The 24537-nt window shown below is 35.6% G+C and overlaps 1 protein-coding gene across 1 annotated transcript in view; it reads left to right on the forward strand.

The window, feature by feature from the left end:
* The window catches only part of VPS13C (vacuolar protein sorting 13 homolog C), a 168946-nt gene that overhangs the window by 135344 nt on the left and 9065 nt on the right, over nt 1-24537 (forward strand). The window contains exons 65-79 of the mRNA XM_065941879.1: nt 1209-1444; nt 3460-3601; nt 4745-4885; nt 9312-9393; nt 9509-9578; nt 10203-10314; nt 10420-10533; nt 12669-12808; nt 14415-14496; nt 15712-15825; nt 16618-16693; nt 17105-17268; nt 18589-18634; nt 20127-20250; nt 20964-21078. Coding sequence (XP_065797951.1) covers nt 1209-1444; nt 3460-3601; nt 4745-4885; nt 9312-9393; nt 9509-9578; nt 10203-10314; nt 10420-10533; nt 12669-12808; nt 14415-14496; nt 15712-15825; nt 16618-16693; nt 17105-17268; nt 18589-18634; nt 20127-20250; nt 20964-21078 — 1758 coding nt within the window. The remainder of the gene's footprint in view (nt 1-1208; nt 1445-3459; nt 3602-4744; nt 4886-9311; nt 9394-9508; nt 9579-10202; nt 10315-10419; nt 10534-12668; nt 12809-14414; nt 14497-15711; nt 15826-16617; nt 16694-17104; nt 17269-18588; nt 18635-20126; nt 20251-20963; nt 21079-24537) is intronic.

Below are 24537 nucleotides of genomic sequence, written 5' to 3' on the forward strand. Positions count from 1 at the left end.
TAAGTTAAAAAGGAGTTTCTAACCAGATGCATGTACATGAGATCTGCTTTAACTGAACTACCACAGAAAGTTAAAAGCATAAAGAGATGATAAAGATTTAACAAAAGTAAAACAATTTAGCTATGATTCAAAGCAAAAATCATTAGATAGGATATGATAATGTGACAGAGAAGGCAGGATAGCCATAAACCTCCCTGCAGTGAATAATACTGCATCAAAATGTGTAACGGAAAATGTTGGAAGTCAGCTGAAACATTGTTGCCTAAGGATATTTTAATATACCTTATTTAATTTTTAACAGATCCAATAGATTGAAAACAAATAGGACTAGAGAGCATTTGAATAATAACTAAGATTGAACCAAGATGCATATCAAATTTTGTAGTTTACAAGGAGAAAATTCACCTTCCTTAGTAGGTAGCTCTGAAACATTTATAATATTTAATCATGTTTGAGTAAAAAAATTGGGCAGTCTACTTTGATATATGTTAAAAGCTGTAGATAAGTTTTAGAGAACAGCAAATACCAACCATTTCTGTGCTTTTGGTGACATCCTTTGTTTTTCGTTTTTGTTTTCCAAGAAAGCATGAAATGAAAAGCACATATTAGGTAATTAACTGCCTGTTGAAATGAACTGTTGTTTTATTTATGTTAAGTCCAGAATGAAAAAAAAAATTGTTATTTAAATCTCTGAAGATGCGCACCAAATCAAGTCTAATATTTTTAAATGCTTTAAAAGACTGTCATTCAAGAAGGCTCTTCTTAGTGAAAGTTAATACAAACTGATCACCATAGGTTGACTATTTAACAAGGTGATTTATATAAATACTTGCAGCATTATAAAGTATTAAAATATAATTTTACCTGAGATTAATTTCCAGTAAAGTTTTAAACCATTCTGTTCTCCGAGAGACAAGTAAGCATCTTATGCCGTTGTTGCCTTTGAAGGAGATTCTTATTCCTGCTGAGTACCCTTTGAGCCTGACTAGGTAACTTAAACTAAGGTTTTAAAAAAAATAAGCACTACTGATCTGTTACTGTTTGGAAGAATTGGTGAGCATGTTTCAAAACACATTATAACTTTAATTAATTTGTTATTTTGGTGGTTTTCTGATTTATAGTCATGCTTTCTTAGCTACTGCAGTTCAACCTTATGTAATAAAAGCTTACTGTTTGTGCGTTTAATATGAAGTCTCTCTTTCCCACAGGATGAATGTGGACAGTTTCCCTATGATGCAAACATCCAGATACACTGGGTATCATTTCTCGATGGGCGCCAGAGAGTCTTGCTTTTCACTGATGATGTTGCCTTGGTTTCCAAAGCTCTGCAGGCAGAAGAAATGGAGCAGGCTAATCACGAAATAACTTTTTCTCTCCATAGTCTTGGGCTTTCACTGGTCAACAATGAAACCAAGCAAGAAGTTTCATATATTGGGATAACCAGGTATGGGAGAAGAGAGATAAGGTATCAGAAATCTTTAAAAGGCATTAAGTTCATAGTATCAAGCTTGATGAGGGTAGACAAATACCTGTTTTGAATTGGATGTACTGTACATACCTTTCAGCAAAGCTTACCGAACAGCTGCTTTCACTGCTAGTTGGAAAGCCCCTAGGATGAAATAATGTCTTTGCCCTCATGACAGCACTCATTAGTTGGTGGGAGAAGAGGTTTGTTTCTTTCCTTGTTGTTTATATGTAGTTTTTAAATGAATTACAAAAACACTAAAAAAAAAACCCAGCTACAAAGAAGTATGAACACGTTCTGTGGGTGCTGGAGAAACTGGTGTGGGTTGGGGAAGCCAACAACAGTGAATCACGTAAATTGGAAAGCAGTTTCAGGGAGGCAGTATTTTAACCTGGGTACATGATCTTACTGGGTGGTTGTTTATAACATTTTAATAATGGTGGAACCAGTTCTTTTCTCTGATTCTGCCTATACTTACATAAGAAAAATATTTGAATTTATTTATTTTGGTTTTTCAATCACACTGTGGTAAAAGACTCATTCTTCTTTGGAGGCTGTTGAGGGAAATAATTATCAGGTATAACCAGTATAGGGTCTATCGATAATAATGTGTTTGGTGAAGTACAAAATTAAGCAAAACACAGAGGTCGTGTATGTAGTGCTCTTTGTTAAGCTCCTGCCAGTTTAATTTTGTGAGAAGCGGTTCACCATTTGGTAACCCTGCCATGAATGAATGAGAGATTCCTGTTGGTCCACATCCTTGCCAGCATTTAGTATTGTCAGTGTTGCAGGTTTTGGCCGTTCTAATAGATTTGTAGTGGTCTCTGTTTTAATTTGCAGCTACCTAATTACATATGATGTTGAACATCTTTTCATATGCTTTTTTGTCATTTGAACCTCATTTGATGAGGTTCAGATCTTTTGCCCAATTTAGTATTTTTTGCTATTGTTGAGTTTTAAGAGTTCTTTGTATACTTTGGGTACAATAAGTCCCCTGCATACAAACAAGTTCTGTTCCAAGAGCATGTCCATAAATCCAATTTGTTCTTAAGTCCAACAAAGTTAGCTTAGGTACCCAATTAACACAGTTAGCTATATAGTACTGTCCTGTAATAGGTTTATAATACTTTTCACACAAATAATACATAAAAAAAAAAAAAAAGTCTTTTTAATCTTACAGTATAGTACCTTGAAAAGTACAGTAGTACAGTATAACGTCTGGCATTTCTTGTGTACCAGCTGCATCACCACTGCTTTTATGTTTGCTCCTGGACATCCTGGCCTTGAAGTAGAGATACTGTACTCTATATAGTACTGCTCAGTGAAGTACTCAAAAGCACAGCGGCTTGTAGAAGATGCACACATGTGACAGTGTACACCAGACACGTAAACTAATTTATGTGATTGGACATGTGAACACCTGTTCATATCTTTGCAAGTTTGACACTTAAAGGTTTGTATGTAGGGGACTTACCACATCAGTCTTTTATCAGATATATGTTTTACAAATATTTTCTCCCAGCCTTTTGGTTCTTTTAACGGTGTCTTTCACAGAGCAGAAATTTTCAATTTCAGGAAAGTCCCACATCTGTTTTTTTTTTTTCATGGATTGTGCTTTTTAGTGATGTATTGTAAAAATCACTGCCAAACCCAAGGTCACTTAGATTTTCTCCTATGTTATATCTAGGAATGTTGTAGTTTTATGTTTGATATTTAGATCTTCCATCTTGATGGGTTTTTGCCTAAAATATCCCCATATGAAAAAATTTTGCCAATTCCTTAGTTCATTGATATCAGTGTGTGATACAAAAACATATCCCCTGCCTCTTTTCCTTATGCACTTTTATATAAAACATAGATATATTTTGGTGTTTAAAATCTCTTGCATAAATGTGATTTTCATAGGAGTTGACAGTTGGGAAAATTTGAAATTGAAAAAAAATTCCACAACCTAAATTATGCATTTAATTTATTTTCTTTGTGAATTATTTTAGTTCTGGTGTTGTTTGGGAGATGAAACCAAAACAGAAGTGGAAGCCGTTTAGTCAAAAGCAAATAATTTTATTGGAAAAGTCCTATAAGAAATATCTAGAATCAAGAGACCTTGGCTGGATTAAACTAGATGATAATTTTGAGGTATACCAAATTTGTTTTTTTTTCTTATTTATGTATTATGTTGCCATTGGTGGTAGTAAATAAAATTTCACTATCCAAGTAAATATATGTATGCAGAAACTAATTTGTTAGTAGCATTAGTATGACTAAGAAAATTTATTAGCACATTTTAAATTAAAATATACTGTTGATCATATACTGTAAGACATTATTTAAATGTTTCTTATCTGCATTTTTATAATTTCCTCTATTTGAAAAGCCGATAGTTTCATGTAACTTATTTTTAGGAAGATGATGGAGAAATCAACATTACTTATTGAAACTTCTATTCTGAATGATATTAGTATATTGCTAAAGGCTGTGCAGAATTGTATATCTCCGTGATGAAAACCCTATAGAAACATTTGCCCAATTAAATTCATTAAATGTAAATGATTGTAGGACGTAAGTAGATGTCCACAAATAAACATGTGCTCTACACAGGGCCCTACATTATTAAAACTGAAAGTCCCTTTTGCTTCAAGAAGAGCCCAGAAGCTTGACTGAAGTTTCAGTCATGCAGTGTGGGTACTCTTTGTCTCCAATGGTTGCATTTGCATTATCACCATACCTGCTCCCCACCCTCACCCTCATCCCTATAAATGTTGGTCATGCTGAAGTGAAAGAACACTGTTCAGTTAGTGTCAGACATAAGTAAGCTATTGACTATTCACTGTTTAACTTTGTTAAAACAAAGCATAAGGGTTATCTGGAATTATTCATTACTGTTGAGGTTTTTTGAAGAAGGAAATGATAACTCACTCCAGTATTCCTGCCTAGAGAATTCCATGGACAGGAGCCTGGCAGGCTACAGTCCATGGGGTTGCAAAGAGTTGGACACAACTGAGTGACTATCACAAACTCACTCACTGAGGTTTTTAAAAAAATGAAAAGCATGACTTATTTTCTCTAAGTACAGTTTATATCACTGAAAATTTTTCGCATAACTTTAGTTATGTGATGATTCTACTTAAAACATCTCAGCTGTAGATCATCTTAAGGTAGATCTTTTGATTAGACGTAGAAATGAGTATTTTTCTTTTTCAATTTGTGTCTAAGTGGATATTTAAAATGGTCTACACTGCTAATACCAGTTCATCACAAGCACATCTGCTTTTTTCCCAGGTGAATTTTGGCAAGGACCCAATGGAAATGCGTCTCCCTTCTCGGTGCTGTATAAGGCGACATTTTTTATCAGGAATTCAGGTTGAATATAAGCAATCCCCTCACCAAAGAAGTTTAAGGGCGAGATTGTATTGGCTTCAGGTAACATTGTCATCCTATTCAATGGGTATATCTAATCAGTTTGGGAATCTTGGGTCTGAATTTTTTTTCACAAGGTTCTGTCAAGGGATTAGATCTGATAGACAGAGTGCCTGAAGAATGATGGATGGAGATTCATAACATTGTACAGGTAAGTGTTAAGTAAGTGTTAATAAGTGTTAGTCACTCAGTTGTGTCCAGCTCATTCCGATCCAATGGACTGCAGCGCATCAGGCTCCTCTGTCCAGAGATTTTCCAGGCAAGGATACTGGAGTGGGTTGCCAGTTCCTTCTCCAGGGGATCTTCCCAACCCAGGATTTGAACCTGGGTCTCCTGCACTGCAGGCAGATTCTTTATCGACTGAGCTACAGGAAAACCGTACCCGAGAAAAAGAAATGCAAAAAGGCAAAATGGTTCTCTGAGCAGCCGTTACAAACAGCTGAGAAGAGAAGCGAAAGGCAAAGGAAAAAAGGGAAGATATACCCATTTGAATGCAGAGTTCCAAAGAATAGCAAGGAGATATAAGAAAGCCTTCCTCAGCACTCAATGCAAGAAATAGAGGAAAACAGTAGAATGGGAAAGACTAGAGATCTCTTCAAGAAAATTAGAGATACCAAGGGAACATTTCATGCAAAGATGGGCTCAATAAAGGACAGAAATGGTAGGGACCTAATAGAAGCGGAAGATATTAAGAAGAGGTGGCAAGAATACACAGAAGAACTGTACAAAAAAGATCTTCACGATCCAGATAATCACAATGGTGTGATCACTCACCTAGAGCCAGACATCCTGGAATGTGAAAGCAAGTAGGCCTTAGGAAGCATCACTACGAACAAAGCTAGTGGAGGTGATAGAATTCCAGTTGAGCTATTTCAAATATTGAAAGATGACGCTGTGAAAGTGCTGCACTCAATATGCCAGCAAATTTGGAAAACTCAGCAGTGGCCACAGGACTGGAAAAGGTCAGTTTTCATTCCAGTCCCAAAGAAAGGCAATCCCAAAGAATGCTCAAACTACTGCACAGTTGCACTCATCTCACACGCTAGTAAAGTAATGCTTAAAATTCTCCAAGCCAGACTTCAGCAATACGTGAACAGTGAACTTCCAGATGTTCAAGCTGGTTTTTAAAAAGGCAGAGGAACCAGAGATCAAATTGCCAACATCAGCTGGATCATCGAAAAAGCAAGAGAGTTCCAGAAAAACATCTATTTCTGCTTTATTGACTGTGCCAAAGCCTTTGTGTGGATCACAATAAACTGGAAAATTCTGAAAGAGATGGGAATACCATACCACCTGACCTGCCTCTTAAGAAACCTGTATGGAGGTCAGGAAGCAACAGTTAGCACTGGACATGGAACAACAGACTGGTTCCAGGAAAAGGAGTATATCAAGGCTGTATATTGTCACCCTGCTTATTTAACTTACATGCAGAGTACATTGTGAGAAACGCTGGGCTGGAGGAAGCACAAGCTGGAATCAAGATTCCCGGGAGAAATATCAATAACCCCAGATATGCAGATGACACCACCCTTATGGCAGAAAGTGAAGAAGAACTAAAGAGTCTCTTGATGAAGGTGAAAGAGGAGAGTGAAAACGTTGGCTTAAAGCTCAACATTCAGAAAACTAAGATCATGGCATCCAGTGCCATCACCTCATGGCAAATAGATGGGGAAACAGTGGAAATAGTGGCTGACTTTATTTTTTGGGGCTCAAAATCACTGCAGATGGTGATTGCAACCATGAAATTAAAAGCCGCTTCCTCCTTGGAAGGAAAGTTATGACCAACCTAGACAGCATATTAAAAAGTAGAGACATTACTTTGCCAACAAAGGTCTATCTAGTAAAGGCTATGGTTTTTCTACTGGTCATGTATGGATGTGAGAGTTGGACTGTAAAGAATGCTGAGCGCCAAAGAATTGATGCTTTTGAGCCATGGTGTTGGGGAAGACTCTTGAGAGCCCCTTGGACTGCAAGGAGATCAAACCCGTCCATCCTAAAGGAAATCAATCCTGAATATTCATTGGAAGGTCTGATGCTGAAGCTGAAACTCCAATACTTTGGCCACCTGATGCGAAGAACTGACTCATTTGAAAAGACCCTGATGCTGGGAAAGATTGAAGGCAGAAGGAGAAAGGAGCAGCAGAGGATGAGATGGTTGGATGGCTTCACTAACTCAATGGACATGAGTTTGAGTAAGCTCTGGGAGGTGGTGATGGACAGAGAGGCTTGGCTTGCTGCAATGCATGGGGTCACAAAGAGTTGGACACGACTGAGCGACTGAACTGAACTGAACTGAACTGAAGGGAACATTTCATGCAGAGTTGGGCACATTAAAGGACAGAAATGGTAGGGACTGTTAGAAGTAGGAGATATTAACAAGAGGTGGCATGAGTACACAGAACTATACAAACAAGATCTCCATGACCCAGATAACCATGATGGTGTGATCACTCACCTAGAACCAGACATCCTGGAATCCGAAGTCAAGTGGGTCTTAGGGAGCATCACTATGAATAAAGTTAGGGGAAGTGATGAAATTCCAGTTGAGCTATTTCAAGTACTAAAAGATGATGCTGTGAAAGTGCTGCACTCAGTATGCCAGCAAATTTGGAAAACTCAGCAGTGGCCACAGGACTGGAAAAGGTCAGTTTTCATTCCAATCCCAAAGAAGGGAAATGCCAAAGAATGCTCAAACTACCACACAATTGCACTCATTTCACATGCTAGCAGAGTAATGCTCAAAATTCTCCAAGCCAGGCTTCAATAGTATGTGAACCCAAAACTCCCAGATGTTCAAGCTGGATTTAGAAAAGACAGAGGAACCAGAGATTAAATTGCCAGCATCCGTTGGATCATGGAAAAAGCAAGAGAATTCTAGAAAAACATCTTCTCTGCTTTATTGACTATGCCAAAGCCCTTGTGTGGATAACAACAAAATGTGGAAAATTATCTTAAAGAGATGGGAATACCAGACCACCTTACCTGCTTCCTGAGAAACCTGTATGCAGGTCAAGAAGCAACAGTTAGAACTGGACATGGAACAACAGACTGGTTCCAAATAGGAAAAGGAGTATGTCAAGGCTGTATATTGTCACCCTGCTTATTTAACTTATATGCAGAGTATATCATGAGAAATGCTGGACTGGATGAAGCACAAGCCGAAATCAAGATTTCTGGCAGAAATACCAGTAACCTCAGATATGCAGATGGCACAAGCCTTATGGCAGAAAGCAAAGAGAAACTAAGGAGCCTCTTGACAAAGGTGAAAGAAGAGAGTATAACAGCTTGTTATATATATAGTCAAAGCTATGGTTTTTCCAGTAGTCGTGTATGGATGTGGCAGTTGTACTATAAAGGAAGCTGAGCGCTGAAGGACTATTGGTACTGAACTGTGGTATTGGAGAAGACTCTTGAGAGACTGCAAGATCAAACCAGTCAATCCTAAAGGAAATCAACCCTGAATATTCACTGGAAGGACTGGTGATGAAGCTGAAGCTCCAGTACTTTGGCCACCTGATGTGAAGAGCTGACTCATTGGAAAAGACCCTGATCCTGGGAAGGGTTGAAGACAGGAGGAGAAGGGGATGACAGAGGACGAGATGGCTGGATGGCATCACCGCGTTGATGGACATGAGTTTGAGCAAGCTCTGGGAGATGGTGAAGGACAGGGAAGTCTGGTGTGCTGTAGTCCATGGCATTGAAAAGAGTTAGACACAACTTAGCAACTGAACAACAACAAAAGTCATACATCAGAATTGATATCTTTCTTTTTGTTTATAAGCTTATTTTCCTTCTTCCACGTATCCTGTAGATTCACCATACTATTTATCCACGGCTAAATGACCACTGAGACTTTAATTTGGCCATATGTTTTCTTACAGAAATTGTTTTTTTTAATATTTCTTTGAATTTGTCATGGAATCCCAAATTAAGATTTTCTTTTATTCTTCTATATGGGAATGATTAGGGCTTTATTGGAGGCTGTTTTTATCAAACTGTTTGTTTGCTTTCTCCCTTCCTGCCTCCCTCCATCCCTTGTTTTTAACTATGGATTATTACTTTTTAGGACATTTTTGTTCTCTTTTTCTTAATACCTAACCTGTAATTTCATATTCAGTCTTCACTTACATTTTTATTTAAATTATAGATAGTTGAAATCTCTCATGATCCATTGATACAAATATTTCCATTAGTGGTGTTCATGCTCCACAATTCTAGTGCAATTATGAGGATGTTTATATATTCCTGTATGTGGAAAATTGCCCTTGGTGAAGATATATAAGAAATTTAGATTTAAAGTGAAACTTTTAATAGCAGCACATAGAAATACAGATATTATTTATGATGTAATTAATGGCATCTTCTATAATACATCTCTAAATCAAAAGTTTAAATTAAAGTACTGCTGAATCAGTTTTCTTTTCTTTAGGTTGATAGTCAGTTACCAGGTACGGTGTTCCCTGTTGTATTTCATCCTGTGGCTCCTCCAAAATCTATTGCTTTGGATTCAGGTAAGAAAAAATTAAATTGAGATATACCCTGTATATAAAAGTTGAATAGATATCATTTTGACCTACTAGAAAGCTTGATTGCCTTTTTCAAAACCCTTTTCTTTCTTCCTTTTAGAGCCCAAACCTTTCATTGATGTGAGTGTCATCACAAGATTTAATGAGTACAGTAAAGTCTTACAGTTCAAGTAAGTAAAGAAACCCTTGTTCATCTAAAGGAATTTAAAATGAGAAGCTACTTTGAAAATACATCATGTTTTGGAAGTGACTTTTGTATAAAAATTATTTCCACCTGAGCATATCTATCTACTTATGGTTAAGTGATTTTATATGTTGAAACTTATTTTAATAATAGCCTCTATATATTTTAAAGTGTAAAATTCCTTCAACCCCTTCTCCCCTTTGTAACTTCCATTAGAATATAAAATAGTGAAATATAAATGATATATTTGTGAGGTGTGTTCTTTAATTCCTGTGGACTTTAAAAATTAGATAATACATGCTGCATCATCATTGTTCTTATATCTTCCATAACATGGTAAATAGAGAATTTGGAACTTTAAATGCTAAGTGTTAATATAGCAGTATTACCTCTAGTGAAACTTTCACTTTAATTTAAAAAAAAAAAATCTCAGTCTAAATAAACTTTGATCTTGTTAACATAACCCTTGTTTTAGAGATCATAGAACAAAATCTTGCTGTGGTTTTTGGCCAAAATCAAAGTTTTAACATGGAAAATTGCAATGTTTGATAAAATGCCTTTTTCATCTTTAAAAAAGCCTTTTCTATTTAAAAAATTGTTTTTTCCTTAGGTATTTTATGGTTCTCATTCAGGAAATGGCTTTAAAAGTTGATCAGGGATTTCTAGGAGCTATTACTGCGCTGTTTACCCCAACAACAGACCCTGAAGCTGAAAGAAAATGGGTAATAATTTTTACTTATTGGGAATATTATGAAAGATCAGCCATTCTTTTCAATAATTATTGGAGAAAAAAATTAAAATAGAAAATCTTGATTGATTTTTTTCAGACAGAGTTAATCCGGGAAGACTCTGATGCTATAAACACAGAATTAGTGGGGACCTCAGTGACTGATACATCCATTCTTAGTTTCTTTGAACATTTCCATATTTCTCCTATAAAGGTTTGTTGTAATTATTACTTTGAAAATTTGACAGAAGTATTGTAGAACTTTTAAAGGATCTGTATACAAATGTGGGTTTTAATTTGTTGTATCAGATATTTGGGGGGAATTTTGTTTGATTAATTGAAATAATTAAGACAGTTCTCTGTAACATATGTACAGCCACAATTCCCACAGAGAAACCACCAGAGCATGATCTCTAGTCTTGAATTAATAACCCCTTTCTTCAAGGAAGAAGCTGACAAAAGCATTTCTTAATTAAGCAGAGAAGTGCTCACCAACATTTAATGTTGTGGTTGCACTTTGTAACTCCTCACTGTCTGAATAGAAAGCTATAATGGGTGTTGTAACCAGAATGTGAAAACGCTGAAGTTGCTGTTACACTGTTGATGTGGTGTTTTTCACCCTTCCAAAATTTGATTGTAACTAGGGGAGTGGAAAATTGGATACCTTTCACTTGCCTGATTTTGTCCTTTATGAACCCATTTCCTTGTCTCCTTTTGTTATTCTTTTTAGCTTTTCTAGGGAAAGGTGACTGCTTAGAGAATCCACAAATGCTATCATCCATAGAGCTCTAAACTTGTGTAATGGGCCAGATTTACAATTAAGTAACTCTTTACAAATATTGATGATCCTTTACATTCTCAAAAACTGTTAGCAGCACGTTATTGTCAGTTACATTCACCAATCCTTTCAGCTAAGTGAATAGATTTATAAAATGAAATTATTATTTTAAATTGATACATTAGTTTGGTGATATCAAACATCCATAGTGTTAGGTTCAAAATTGATATTGTTTTATGTGGTGAGTTATACACAATTTCTTTTTCATTATTAAATGAAAATCAGTTCTTTATGAGATTGGACAGTACCTTCAACAAATTATTAACTGAAAACCTGCTCTTGACGTTGCTGTTGAAGATATAAAATGACTTCATGGGGTTTATAATCTCTATGGGGTATTAAAGATTTATAATTTACCTGTACATACTGCGACTCAGTGGTAAAAATCCTGCCAAGCAGGAGACACGGGTTCAATCCATGTGTCGGGAAGGCCCCCTGGAGAAGCAAATGGCAACGCACTCCAGTGTTCTTGCCTCGGGAATCCCATGGACTGAGGCAGGATACAGTCCTTTCAGTCACAAGGAGTCGGACTTGACTGAGCCACTAAATAACAGTGTTTTTAGGCACACTGGGAATTGTCCCATAAAGTTGAATAATTAAGATCATGAATATCATGGTCACTTTCTTACTCTGTGGTGACTTTGCCCTAGGAAAAGGCTGGGTCTCTTTTCACTGAAGATTGCCTTTCTTGGATCCCAGCCCTCTCTAAGTCTGCAGATGGACAAAAGTTGTCCATGGGAGAAAAAGTTCAACCACCAGGCTTTCCTGGCTTTTCCCCAAGTCCCTTCTGTTGAGCTCTCTGTTGATGAGGGTGAATGCCTAGAGAAGTGGCAGAATGAGAAGGCAGAGTTATCTGCTTTACTTAATACACGTTGAATTACCTTCTGCCTGTATCTTCTGGCACTGTCGCACTAATGTTGATGCAGCACAAAGTAGAAGAAGCTAAATGGGAATGTGAAAGTCTCGTGGTTAAGCCCTGAGTTGAAGGGCTTGTGGAAGCTGAAAACCTTATTATTCTTTTAACCATTTATTTGGAACTTGCTAAAGTGTTGCCATAATTGTAATGCTGTTGTTACTTGTTATCATGTAATTATACTGCAGTTGTTCTTGTTAATTGTTACTAAAAGTTATTTATCTTGTGGAAATGATTATCCATTATTTTGAGTTAGACTGCTGGTAGGCCAGTTGACATGTTTTTCCTCTTAAAATGATTATACTGTTTTTGCAAAGTGTTTTTTTGGGTTTTTTTGGTTTCCTCTATATAAACACAATGTTATTTATAAAGTTTGAATAAAATTATAGTTCAGTTTTTGGGACAGATTGATTTGTATTTTATTAGAAAGTAAATGTGAGGATCAGAGCTGTTCTGTGTAATATAGAGTAACAAATAATAGTTTTCTTAAGGATTCTAATTGAGAGATGGATTTGTTTGTGTCTGGACAATTTGGCGTCCATGTATGTACGTATTTTTGTTTTTAGTTTTCATTTATTGAACATTATTTTCCTTTTAGTTGCACTTGAGTTTGTCTTTGGGTTCTGGTGGTGAGGAATCAAACCAAGAGAAACAGGAAATGATTCCAATTCATTCTGTCAACCTGCTGTTGAAAAGCATCGGTGCTACTCTGACTGATGTGGATGACCTTATATTCAAGTAAGAGTTCTCTTGAAGTGTGTTAGGAGATTTTTATACCAGGATGCTGTTTCTGGATAGTTACTCTCTTCATTTGTGGTAGAAGTTACCTTAGAAAAATGGTAATTCTTACTACTTACACTTTTAATAGTTTGGACCCATTCTAATTATGCTCTTTAGGTATACTTATTTTACTCATAAAGACAAGGTAAAGAGTCTAATCTTTTCTTCAGTTATCAGCATCTAGATAATACATGAATATAGTATAAACATTGAATTATTTTAGTAGTATGTTATAAATGGGCCAAGTTTTAAGTGAAATTATATTTAGAAATATATAGCAGTAGGATTAAATTTCAGTATAATTTTATGGCAAAGTATAAATAGCTCCTTGCTACCTTTAACATATTAAAGAATATTTGTGTGTGCCAGATACATATAAATTCAGTGAATATTTATTGAATTGAATATTCAACAGTGGTATTAGAGAAAAAAATTCATTAATACTACTTTTACCCTGTACACTATCAAATTTTATAGGAATTAAAGGCTTAAACATTAAATTCAAATGGAAAGAGAAAAATTAAGGAAAAATAGAAGTTAATTGCTATCAGATCTCTAAATAAAAGGAAACCTTCCTATGTTTAAAAGCAATGGAAAAAATCCTGATGGAAAAATAAAAATTAATTTGACTACATAAAAATTAGACTCTTAAAACAAAATCAATGAAAATAATTAAAAAACAAAGAACTGGGGTGATATGACAAGTATAGCAAAAGATTAATAATTTAATTTTTAACCTAAAAATTCAAATGCCATAGGTACCAGAGAACAATGTGAACTAATTCATAAAAGGGAAGATAGGGTGGCTAATAGATATTAGAAATGTTTAGCTTTATTACTTATCAAAGAATATATGCAAATTAAAACAAATTATCAAAGATTTCAAAATATGAGAAATCCTAGTACTAGAGAGAGGTGCATCTAAGAAATGGACATTTTTTTTAATCATATGTACGAGTGGAAAGGGATATATATCAAGAGTCTTAAATACTTTTGTAGTCTTTCACTCAGTAATTATTTTGGGTAGGAATTTGGTCAGAAAATAATCTTGAAATGCAACCAAAGTTATATACAGAATACACATGGCAACTCTGATTATTACGTCAAAATTTAGAATTGTCTGATCATGAAAGAATTGTTTGACCCATCGAAATGATGGAATGCTATGTTATTAAAAATGGTTACATCAAAATTTGAAAACCTAAAAGACTATTTATCTAAAATGTTGAGTATAAAAATGCATACAGAGTATTTTAATATTTTTCAGTTGCATAGAAAAGAAAAGAAAGAATTTGAAGTGGAAAATGAGGAAAAGAAAAAGTTTAAAAGAAAAAATTCACTGTGTAGTGGGATTATGGTCAACTTTTTACTCTATGTGTTTATGAAAGATTTGCATGACAATGTACTGTTTTATCATAGTTTTGGCATCCTAATATTTAAGGTCTCAAATTATATGTACAAACCTAATTGTGACTTAGAAATGATTCATTTATCACTGAAATTTTATGTCTTTTTTTTTTTTCCAAAAAATAATCTTAGTACTTTTGACTCTTTCTCCTCCCAGACTTGCTTATTACGAAATTCGGTATCAGTTTTACAACAGAGATCAGCTCATGTGGAGTGTTGTTAGACACTACAGTGAACAGGTAACTTCCTGTCATGTTAACCGTAGCTCATATGGAAGATACTTCATAAAATATCAAAGCAAAGCATTTATGTGTGATTGTAGTGTGTGACATTTACCTAACTTACTACAATTCACAATCTCATTACTTAGTATTTTTCTGGAATGATTAACTTCTATTTCTCTAATTCCTCCCCCCCCAACTATATAAACCTTTTAAAAAGTTTCCTTTAGTGTGTTTTCCTTTTACAATTATACATTTACCACTTTGGGAAAGAATAGTGAATAAGGGTCGTTACATTTTATTCCTTCAGTGACTATAGTTTCTAAGCATAGTGTAGTAGAATTTCCAGGAAAGCAAGTTCCTCTTACTGACGCCTGTTACTCCATGGTTTGAAGTCTGCACAGAGACACAGTAACTGTTTGGGGGCACTAGAGTACCCTTGGGCTTCCCAGGTGGCGCGAGTAGGAAAGAACCCACCTGCCAATGCCGTAGATGTAAGAGACACAGGTTCTATCCCTGGGTCGGGAGGATTCCCTGGAGGAGGGCATGGCAGCTCACTCCAGTATTCTTGCCTGGAAAATTCCATGGGCAGAGGAACCTGGCAGGCCACTGTCCATGGGGTTGCAGAGAGGCAGACGTGAGTTAAGTGACTGAGCACGCACACACGAGTACTGTTGTTCTGGGTGACATTCCTCTTGCCTTCCTCTGCGGAAAGGTCTTTTCTCTTACACTGTTTAAACTTGATTTTTACATGTTCAAATAAGGATATTTTTTCATTTGTCTTTTTGTTTTGGTTATCAACCCATTTAGTTCATAGTAATACTGATAATAATGTAACAAAAATGAGTACCAATTATTGAAATTATATTCATTTAATATGCATACTCAGCCATGCAAGGTCAGTATAATAGACCTACCAGTTTACAGATGAAAAGAGCAGGGCCTATAGAGACTACATGACTTGTTATGTAAGGTTATGTAACTGGTTATCCAAGGTTCTCCAAGGTTATGTAACTGACAAACGGCTGACTTTGCCTCAAACCTGAATTCTATCCCATTTGAAAGTCCCATGTAAAGTACGAGCATAATGCCTGGAACATAGTAAAACGTCACTGCAGAGTTTTCCTTTAACAACCTAATTTAGTCAGTATCCCATTTTTTCTACATTGGTTCATGATATATTTTCTTACAACGGTTGCAAATAACTTCATTTATTTATTTATTTTCCTGTAGTTCTTGAAACAGATGTACGTCCTTGTATTGGGCTTAGATGTACTTGGAAACCCATTTGGATTAATTAGAGGTCTATCTGAAGGCTTTGAAGCTCTTTTCTATGAACCCTTCCAGGTATTGGTCTTTTATTTATTTTAAGCGTAGTATAGAAAAATGGGTGTTCTACTTTTAATGACAGATAATTAGTATTTTAATTGTATCTTGGAACTAAATAATGTTCAAATACCAAGTATATCAATTTTATATATTTTTAAAATTACTAGAGATAACAGTAAAAGATTGTATTAGAACTAACTGAGTCCTTCTAGTATCTGGGTAATAAAGCATGCCTACGTTTTCTAGGATTTAATGTAGTTGTTAGGAAGAGTGCTAAGTAGACTGAGAACATTTCAAAACTGTCTCACCACTGTGTAAAGAACTAACTGGCATTGAAAGCTGACTTTATTTCATAGTCAAGCTTTCGTCTAAGCTGTTCTCCTCCATTTAAAGGATCCAGGATCCCAGTGTGGTGAGGGTTTCAGAAGGACAAAGCGAAAAGAATAAGTGGAAAAACAAGAGAGCCCAAACTGTGTGGGCCCTTAGTCTTGCTGTCAATGTGGCTTGCTTTAACAGTCTGACGGCACGTGGTCCTGGAAGGCCAACTTCCAGTTTTGATTGAAGCCAGTGATTTACTCCTCTCCAGGTTTTGTCCTCTTAAAGGGTTCGCTAAGATCATGTGGTTTAAAAGTATCTTCAAGACGCAGTAGGCATTCTGTCAGTTTTTGGATTAGAAGGTGAAAACTGTCACCACAGTGTTTATGTATCTTTGCAGATTCTGTACCTTCACGGAAACACTGAAATACTAGATTCAAAGTCTTAAACGTATTTAAATTTTAAGTAGCAAACTTTTTTGTTATTTTTGACCAGGGTGCTGTTCAAGGCCCTGAAGAATTTGCTGAGGGGTTAGTAATTGGGGTAAAAAGTCTCTTTGGACACACAGTAGGTATGTATCACATATTTGTATGTGTGTATGTGTAGAAATATAATTATTTATGTTATTATGAGTTATTAAATTTATTGTTTATAAAAAATAAATGACTATGTTTAAGAAAAGGTTTCATTGTATAATAATCCTTCTAAAAGACATGTTCACTTGTTCTTAAATGGAAAATAATTTGACACTGACCTGCTGAGGTTTTTTTTTTTTAATATGTCATAGATTTGTTAATCAGTGTACTTGCAATAGTTTTATTCCTCTTCTTGCTAAGTGGGAACCGAATACAGTCAATGTCTACCTTTTTGTATAGGAGACAGAATTTTAAGCACCTGTTGGTTTCAAGCAGCCGTGTGCTCTGTATTGGGATAATGCTCTTCAAAGAACCAGTGTGATTTACTTCTCTGGGCCCTTTGGTAGGTGGTGCAGCTGGAGTTGTATCTCGAATCACCGGCTCTGTTGGAAAAGGTTTGGCAGCAATTACAATGGACAAAGAATATCAGCAAAAAAGAAGAGAAGAGATGGGTCGGCAGCCTAAAGATTTTGGTGACAGCCTGGCCAGAGGGGGAAAGGGCTTGCTGCTTGTAAGTCTCCTGCTGAATCTTCAAGAGATACTAACTTCCAGATACACTTTAGCATATGTACTGGTTGTGTGACACTTGGAACACTGCCTGTGAGTAAAAGTATCAGAGCAGCAGTAGTGATAAATTGCACACACTTTCTGTTTCCTTCTTTGTTCTTCTTTCCCTTTATCACCATCAGTCTACCTCCGCCCCCCTCCATTCCTAGACTTTGAGTCTAGGAAATGAAAACCGTAATGATGGCAGGTTAGCACTAGTGCGGAAGGTGGGGAAGTGGAGCAGAGGAATGTGGAACTGGAGGGAGAGAGTCACTGTCTTCAGGTCATCACCAGTCAGCTGTTTCTATAGAAGACAGGTGCACAGGTTATGTGTTATAAACCAGGAGCTACCTTTTATTACTTGTCAGGACTGTACCATTCAATTATACAGGTGATATGTGACTGTCCTCCTTATGAGTAATTATAAGAACTTCTAAGTTTTTTTTTTTTTAAGTGAGTCATGGGAACCTAGGTAAGGCTATAAAGTACTCTTTGATTATCCCTCTCCTCTTCTGAGAGGTATCTAATCTTTTCACTATAGTATACATCCTTCAGTTCTTTTTCTGTGTAATATGCAGCTATTTTTAGTTACTAACACTACTTGAAAGTTATTTAAAGAATGCACAAACATTACTTTTTAAATTTTGAAGTTAATTCAGTAGACTGTTAACTGCTGTGTTTGTTCCTGTGATTTGTAATGTGTGTTGTCTTCTTTGAAGCGCATTATTTGTCAGGTTATTTGCTGTCCTTAACAGGTCCCTTCATTTTCAGTTTTCCACGCTTGTACTAAATTATGGAGTAACTTCATTGGAACTTATAATTCGATCTCTAATTTTCTCACCTCATTCATTTTACTGATACGGAAACTGAGACTTAAAGAGATTGCATCAACTAGAGAACCTCATGGACAGAGGAGCCTAGTGGGCTAATGTCCACTGGGTCTCAATGAGCCGGACATGACTGAAGCGGCTTAGCACGACACACACGTATCAACTGGTGGTTGGTGTCAGAGTCAGATGTAAAAAATTTTCACCTGCTTTACTCTTCTGTCTGTTATAAAGTTCTGCTTCTATTAAGTGCTTCATTTAATATGTTCTATGAGGTAATATTTTAAGAATCAGAGAACTCACTTATATGCACATATTCTCTGTCAAGTCCTTGTTTAAAAAGAAAAAAAAAAAAAAAGTTATTCCTGTGATAATATGTTTGTAGAGACCTCTAGTGGTTGGTTTAAAATTAAGCACCTTCCATTCAGGCTTGACTTGATCTATGATTTCTCTCTTAGGGAGTCTTTGGTGGAGTGACTGGAATAATAACAAAGCCTGTGGAAGGTAGGTTGAGAATGTTTCCTTTCTGTACAAAGTCTGGAGTTGATACATGGTAAAAGTAATCGATGTTATTGTTAGACTAGATCCTCTTGGACTCTCAATAGCAAATGACTTTTTTTTAATCCTAGTTAAAAAAGCATATTCTTTATTCAGTACAATCCCTATCAAAATCCCAGTAGCTTCTTTTTTCAGAGATTGATGAACTGATTCTAAAATCTGTATGGGGATTCAGGGGAATCCTGAATAGCCAAAAACATCTGGGGAAAAAAAGAATGAAGTTGGAGGACTTATACTATCCAATTTTAAAACTTACTGTAAAGTTAAAGTAGCTATGACAGGCGTTGCTGGCATACAGATACACATATAGATCAAAGGAGTAGAATTCAGATTTCAGAAATATCTTTATTGTTATGGTCGATTGAGTTTTGACAGGGGTGCCATGATAATTCCATAGAAAAAGAATAGTCTTTTCAACAAACTGTACTGGGATAACTGGATATAAAGATAGAGCTTATGTATGTGACCCAGCAATTCCGCTCTTAGGTATATACCCAAGGGAATTGAAAGCCTCTGTTGGCTCAAAAACTTGTACAGAAATGTTTATAAAAATATTACTCATAATAACCAGAATGTAATAGCAATCCAAGTGTCCATCAGCTAATGCATGGACAAACAAAATGTGGTATAAGCCATACAAATGGGTTAACATCCATTTATAAAAAGAAGTCAGGTATTGATACAAGTACAAGATGAATGAACCTTGAAAGCATGATTCTAAGTGACAAAAAGCCAGTTACAAAAGGCCACATATTGTATGATTCTATTTGACTAGAGTAGGCAAATCCATACAGAGAGAAAGTAGGTTAGTGATTGCCTAGATCTGCAGGATAGGGAGGAAGGAGGTAAATTGCATAGAATTGGGAAGAGGGTTTGGGGAAAAATAGGAAATGATTGCTAATGGGCTTTCTTTTTGAAATAATGCAAATATTCTAAAATTGATTATGATGATAGTTGCACAGCTCTGAATATACTATAAAAACATTTTATTTGTATACTTAAATGGGTGAATTATATGGAATGTGAATTACATTTTTATAAAGTTCTTATATTTTTTAAAAAGTGCACTTCTTGAAAAATCTGATGGTTGGCAGCAATAATAATAAAATTTTCTGCTCAATTCTTAGATCCTCCAGTCGTTGTTACTAACTAAACTCCTGGATAACTAGTTGTAAAACTTGAGTATGCCTTAGGATTACCTTGGGGGTTTGTAAAGTTGCAGATTACTGGCTGGGAGTGGGGCCCAATAATTTTGCATTTTTAATATACTTTGAAAACCACTGTTTTATCACAGGTTAGGATTAAGTTTAACCTCTTTGGAATGTCAGATTCTAGGAGCTTCCTGGGTAAAACCATTCAGTGTTTGACTTAGACTTTTGTTGAGTTCAAAGTTGCTGATTTTAAAATCTTTATACTTTCATTGTCTGGTTTTATGAAGGTGCCAAAAAGGAAGGAGCTGCTGGATTCTTCAAAGGGATTGGGAAAGGGCTTGTGGGTGCTGTGGCTCGTCCAACTGGTGGAATCATAGATATGGCCAGCAGCACTTTCCAGGGGATTCAGAGGTAATTAAACGTACACTGTGTACAGGCCACGTGTCTATCTGCTGATTGTTGCTAGGAGTACATAAGTATGCTAAATACCCTGCCTGCCCTTAAGGACCTTAAAGTCTGATTGAGAGCTCTTACTGGTCCACAAGGTGGAGCTCCCCCAGAGAGGTGTAAGGAGAGACTTTTTTTATGGCTCAGTTTCTCTTTTATTTGACAAATGGTTATTGGTCCTTACTACATGCCAAGCACTGTGCTAGACACCATGAATACAAAGAGTAGATGGCCTACTCCCTGGCTTTATTATTAAGAATAAGTGGGGGAACATGAAGCCAAACTGACCTGGTTTTAATACTTGTCACATTATTTTGGCAAGTTATTTAAAATTACTGTTTATCAAATATTGATACATAATGTTACATAGTGGGGCTTCCCTGGTAGCTCAGTTGGTAAAGAATCTGCCTGCAATGCAGGAGACCCAGGTTCAATCCCTGGGTTTGGAAGATCCCCTGGATAAGGAAATGGCAACCCAACTCCAGTATTCTTGCCTGGGAAATCCCACGGACAGAGAAGCCTGGCCGGCTATAGTCCCTGGGTCACAAGAGTCTGACAAGACTCAGCACAGTATTCATGGTTCATGTGTTACATAGTATGGTAGTTGAATTAATGAACTAATACATTTATGTTATTTTGAGAGATTCTCATGTGTTTTCTTACATGTACTTACACAGGGTGGCAGAATCAACAGAGGACGTGTCCAGGCTCCGTTCCCCTCGCCTGATCCATGAAGATGGCATCATTCGCCCTTATGACCGACAGGAGTCTGAGGGCTATGACATATTTGAGGTATAAATTCTGTTCTTTACAATCATAAGTGAAATTGAATTTTAAAGATTTCTGTGGTCAGAGCTTCATGGCTGGTTCCTAAAGTTCCTGATTCATGAACTTCTTTAAAGATTACACAGGAAACAATGGTATGAAGGGTAGAATTTGATTATTTATTTGTTTTATTAGCATAGTGTATTAAATAGGAGTAACTCATCATTTTTTTTTTTCTGCACAGGATCAAAGTGCAGACAGGATAATGTTGAAAGTAGTGATAGGCTTTACTACTGTTTGTATTGAGCACCTTTCATTTATGTTGTTAAACTTCAGTCCTCTGCTTATAGCTAATTATTGGAATTTCACTGCTTCCTTTTCTCTCAACCGAATTAATTTATTTGGCCTGTATTGTAAATCTAGATTTATTCAGGTAAACAGAAACTGGAGGAGAGAAAAAAAAGATTATGTACAATTATAATCTTTTTTTAAAACCTTGGAACTGTTTTGGAATTTTTTTTGGCTTACATTTTAGTTTTAATTTTGTAACATAAACAATATATGCATATGTTAAGTGCTATTCTCTCATGACTAGCTTTCCTCCAAAATTTTTAATATTTTTCTACTTTGACTTTAAAATAAAATGACTCTTCATTGTTCTTAGCCTTTGGTTTTTATAGAATGTGATTACATTTTACCTTTCTGCATGCTTCTAACTTTATTTTCTTTCTTTTTCTGCCTACACAGCAAGAACTGGAAATACAGGAGTAAATGTTTTGTATACTACTATTTCATCCTTAAAAATCAAAACAAACTGTGGTATTAATTGACTGTCCTGATTTATTTAGAGTGAGAGTCCATTTTGATGAAATTATCTTTACATTTCTTACCTCTCTCTGAACTTTTTATTGTAGTGGCTTGGCTACAGATAAAAACTGTGATATTCCTGGTAATATTGTACAGGAATAAGTGGTCAATATAAAAGATGAAAAGATACAGGAAATCAACTTTGTTTTACACTTAATGGAGGAATACTTTATCGAACTTTTACTATCATCCTGAGAAGTTCACCTTTTCTTATGGTATTCATATGCATTTCTGGTAAAGTTGCAAAAGAAAAGAATAATTCTTATGTCCAATCTGTGTGTTCTTTATGTATATGAGTCCTGCTGTTAGAATTGCATAACTGTGTTTCATAAATCACCATAAATTTACTCGTTATGAAACTATTGATTGGGGCATATATTTTAAGAAATGAAGTATCACTTTCTCTGGGCTTCCTTGGTGGCTCTGTGGTAAAGAACTTGCCTGCAATGCAGGAGGCTCAGGTTCAGTCCCTGGGTTGGGAAGATCCCCTGGAGAAGGAAATGGCAGCCCACTCCAGTATTCTTGTCTTGGAAATCCTGTGGACAGAGGAGCTTGGCAGGCCACAGTTTGTGGGGTCACAAAGAGTCAGACACAACTGAACGACTAAACAACAATTGCTCTGGATCGGTCCCTCAACCTCAAATAAGTGTTGGCACATCAATTTTGAGAATTTATTCCCTTGCCTCTTTTTCTGTTTTAACTTCTCTATGCTCTTGCTAGATAAATCACAATCATTTTCTAATTATGTTATGTACAGTCTTAGCCCTTCGTATTTGTACTTTTTAAAAATTAAGTGTCCTTATTGGTTATGCTTATTTCACAATTATTAGTTGTAAAAATAGAAGTTGAACATGTAATTAAGCAGATTACTTATGTGGCTTTTGAATTGATCGATGTCTTTATATTTAAAAAGCAATTTCTTTTGCTTATAATCTTTCAAGAGGATGCATAATCCTAATGGAAATTTAAAAAGTATAAACTATGATTTTGAAATTAGTGACCCCAGCGTAAATTTTCAACATGTTATATTTTGATTTCTCTTTTTTCTATAATTGATAAAAATGTTAGATTTAGCAGTATCTTATCTAGCAACTTTCATGTTTCCTCCCAAAATTGAAAACAAATTATGAACTTAGATTTATTATGTTTTACATTTAAAGAGAATGAAGCTGTTAACATACAACAGTTCAGTTGCATTATATATTTTAAAACTATAGTTGTCAAAATAATAAATATTTTGAATGCTTCATATTTGAAGCAAGCACTTTAAAGAAAAATTTGCAGCTCCATGAACTGTAGCCCACCAGGCTCCTGTGTCCATGGGATTTCCCAGGCAAGAGTACTGGAGTGGGTTGCCATTTCCTTCTCCAGGGGATCTTCCTGACCCAGGGATTGAACCTAGGTCTTCTGCATTGCAGGTGGATTCTTTACCGTCTGAACCACCAGGGAAGCTTCCTATTTGAAACAAGCACTTTAAAATAGAAGAATGACATCCAAAGACTAGCCTAAAATTGTAGCTGACAAACTTCTCGTGCCTAGATAATTGAGGGTTGACAGAAATGGTGCCTCATATACAGTTTCTTTGAGAATCAAGCACAGTAACTAATTCAAGATTCTGTCTTAAATAATCATTAATAATTATTCTTTCTTCTTAGGTAAAAGTAATATTTTTCAATTTTCCTGGAAATATTATTAATACAATTTTAATGAGACTTCTGGGAAAATTTTTCTTCATTGTTGACTTTTTGATTGTGTAGCTCTGTACCTTATTCTTTTTCTCATGATTTCCCTTTTTTCCAGCCACATGTCAGTAAGCACAAAACTTCAAGAAACTTTATTATTTTAGCTAAATATAGTCATTGTGTGTGATTCAGTAGGTTTCGTTAAGATGCGAGAACTGGAAGAAATAGAATGATTGTACATTAACAAAAGAGCTTGGTAACTTTTTTCCATGGGTAGCAAGGGTAGGCATGGATAGTTAAGACATTTAGGGTGTTTCATCCCTTGCTATCTTGCTGTGATCAGTTAGTTAGGAACAAAGTATTTGATTATCTAGACTGTGCTGGATATCCAAATGAAATGAGACTTCTGTCCTTAAGGGACCAAATATAACAAAACATGTAACTATTAAAGAGCATTAGAAGGTAAAATTATATCCTCCTTAGTGCTTACTATAATATGGGTACATTCTAAATAATTTGGAATAATTTTGGAATCTTTGGATTTACCCCCTTTTCTCCTGACTATTGCTCTTTTAAGAGTGAGCTTTGAAGGTTACTGAATTATATACTGTGTTTTCATAGGCTATACTCTTCTACTTATCCTCTCTTCTCCCAGGATAATTACCATCTACACACACACATATATATATACTTACACAGAGACATATATGAAATTTATATATGTATATCTATAGCCAGTTTTTGTTTACTATTCATCTTGTTTCCCATAGTTAATGATTATATAATATTTAAAATGGCATTCCTTGCTTTTTTGTCTTAATCATATTTTTCCTGGTTCTTAGAAATGCTTCATTTTTAATTCTTGCATTATCATCTATTGAGCTAACTTTACCTCGTGTCTTTGACTATTCCCAATTCTTGGCATTAGAGCTGTTGC

The sequence above is a fragment of the Muntiacus reevesi genome, chromosome 7, assembly GCF_963930625.1.
Source record: "Muntiacus reevesi chromosome 7, mMunRee1.1, whole genome shotgun sequence".
Lineage (NCBI taxonomy): Eukaryota > Metazoa > Chordata > Mammalia > Artiodactyla > Cervidae > Muntiacus > Muntiacus reevesi.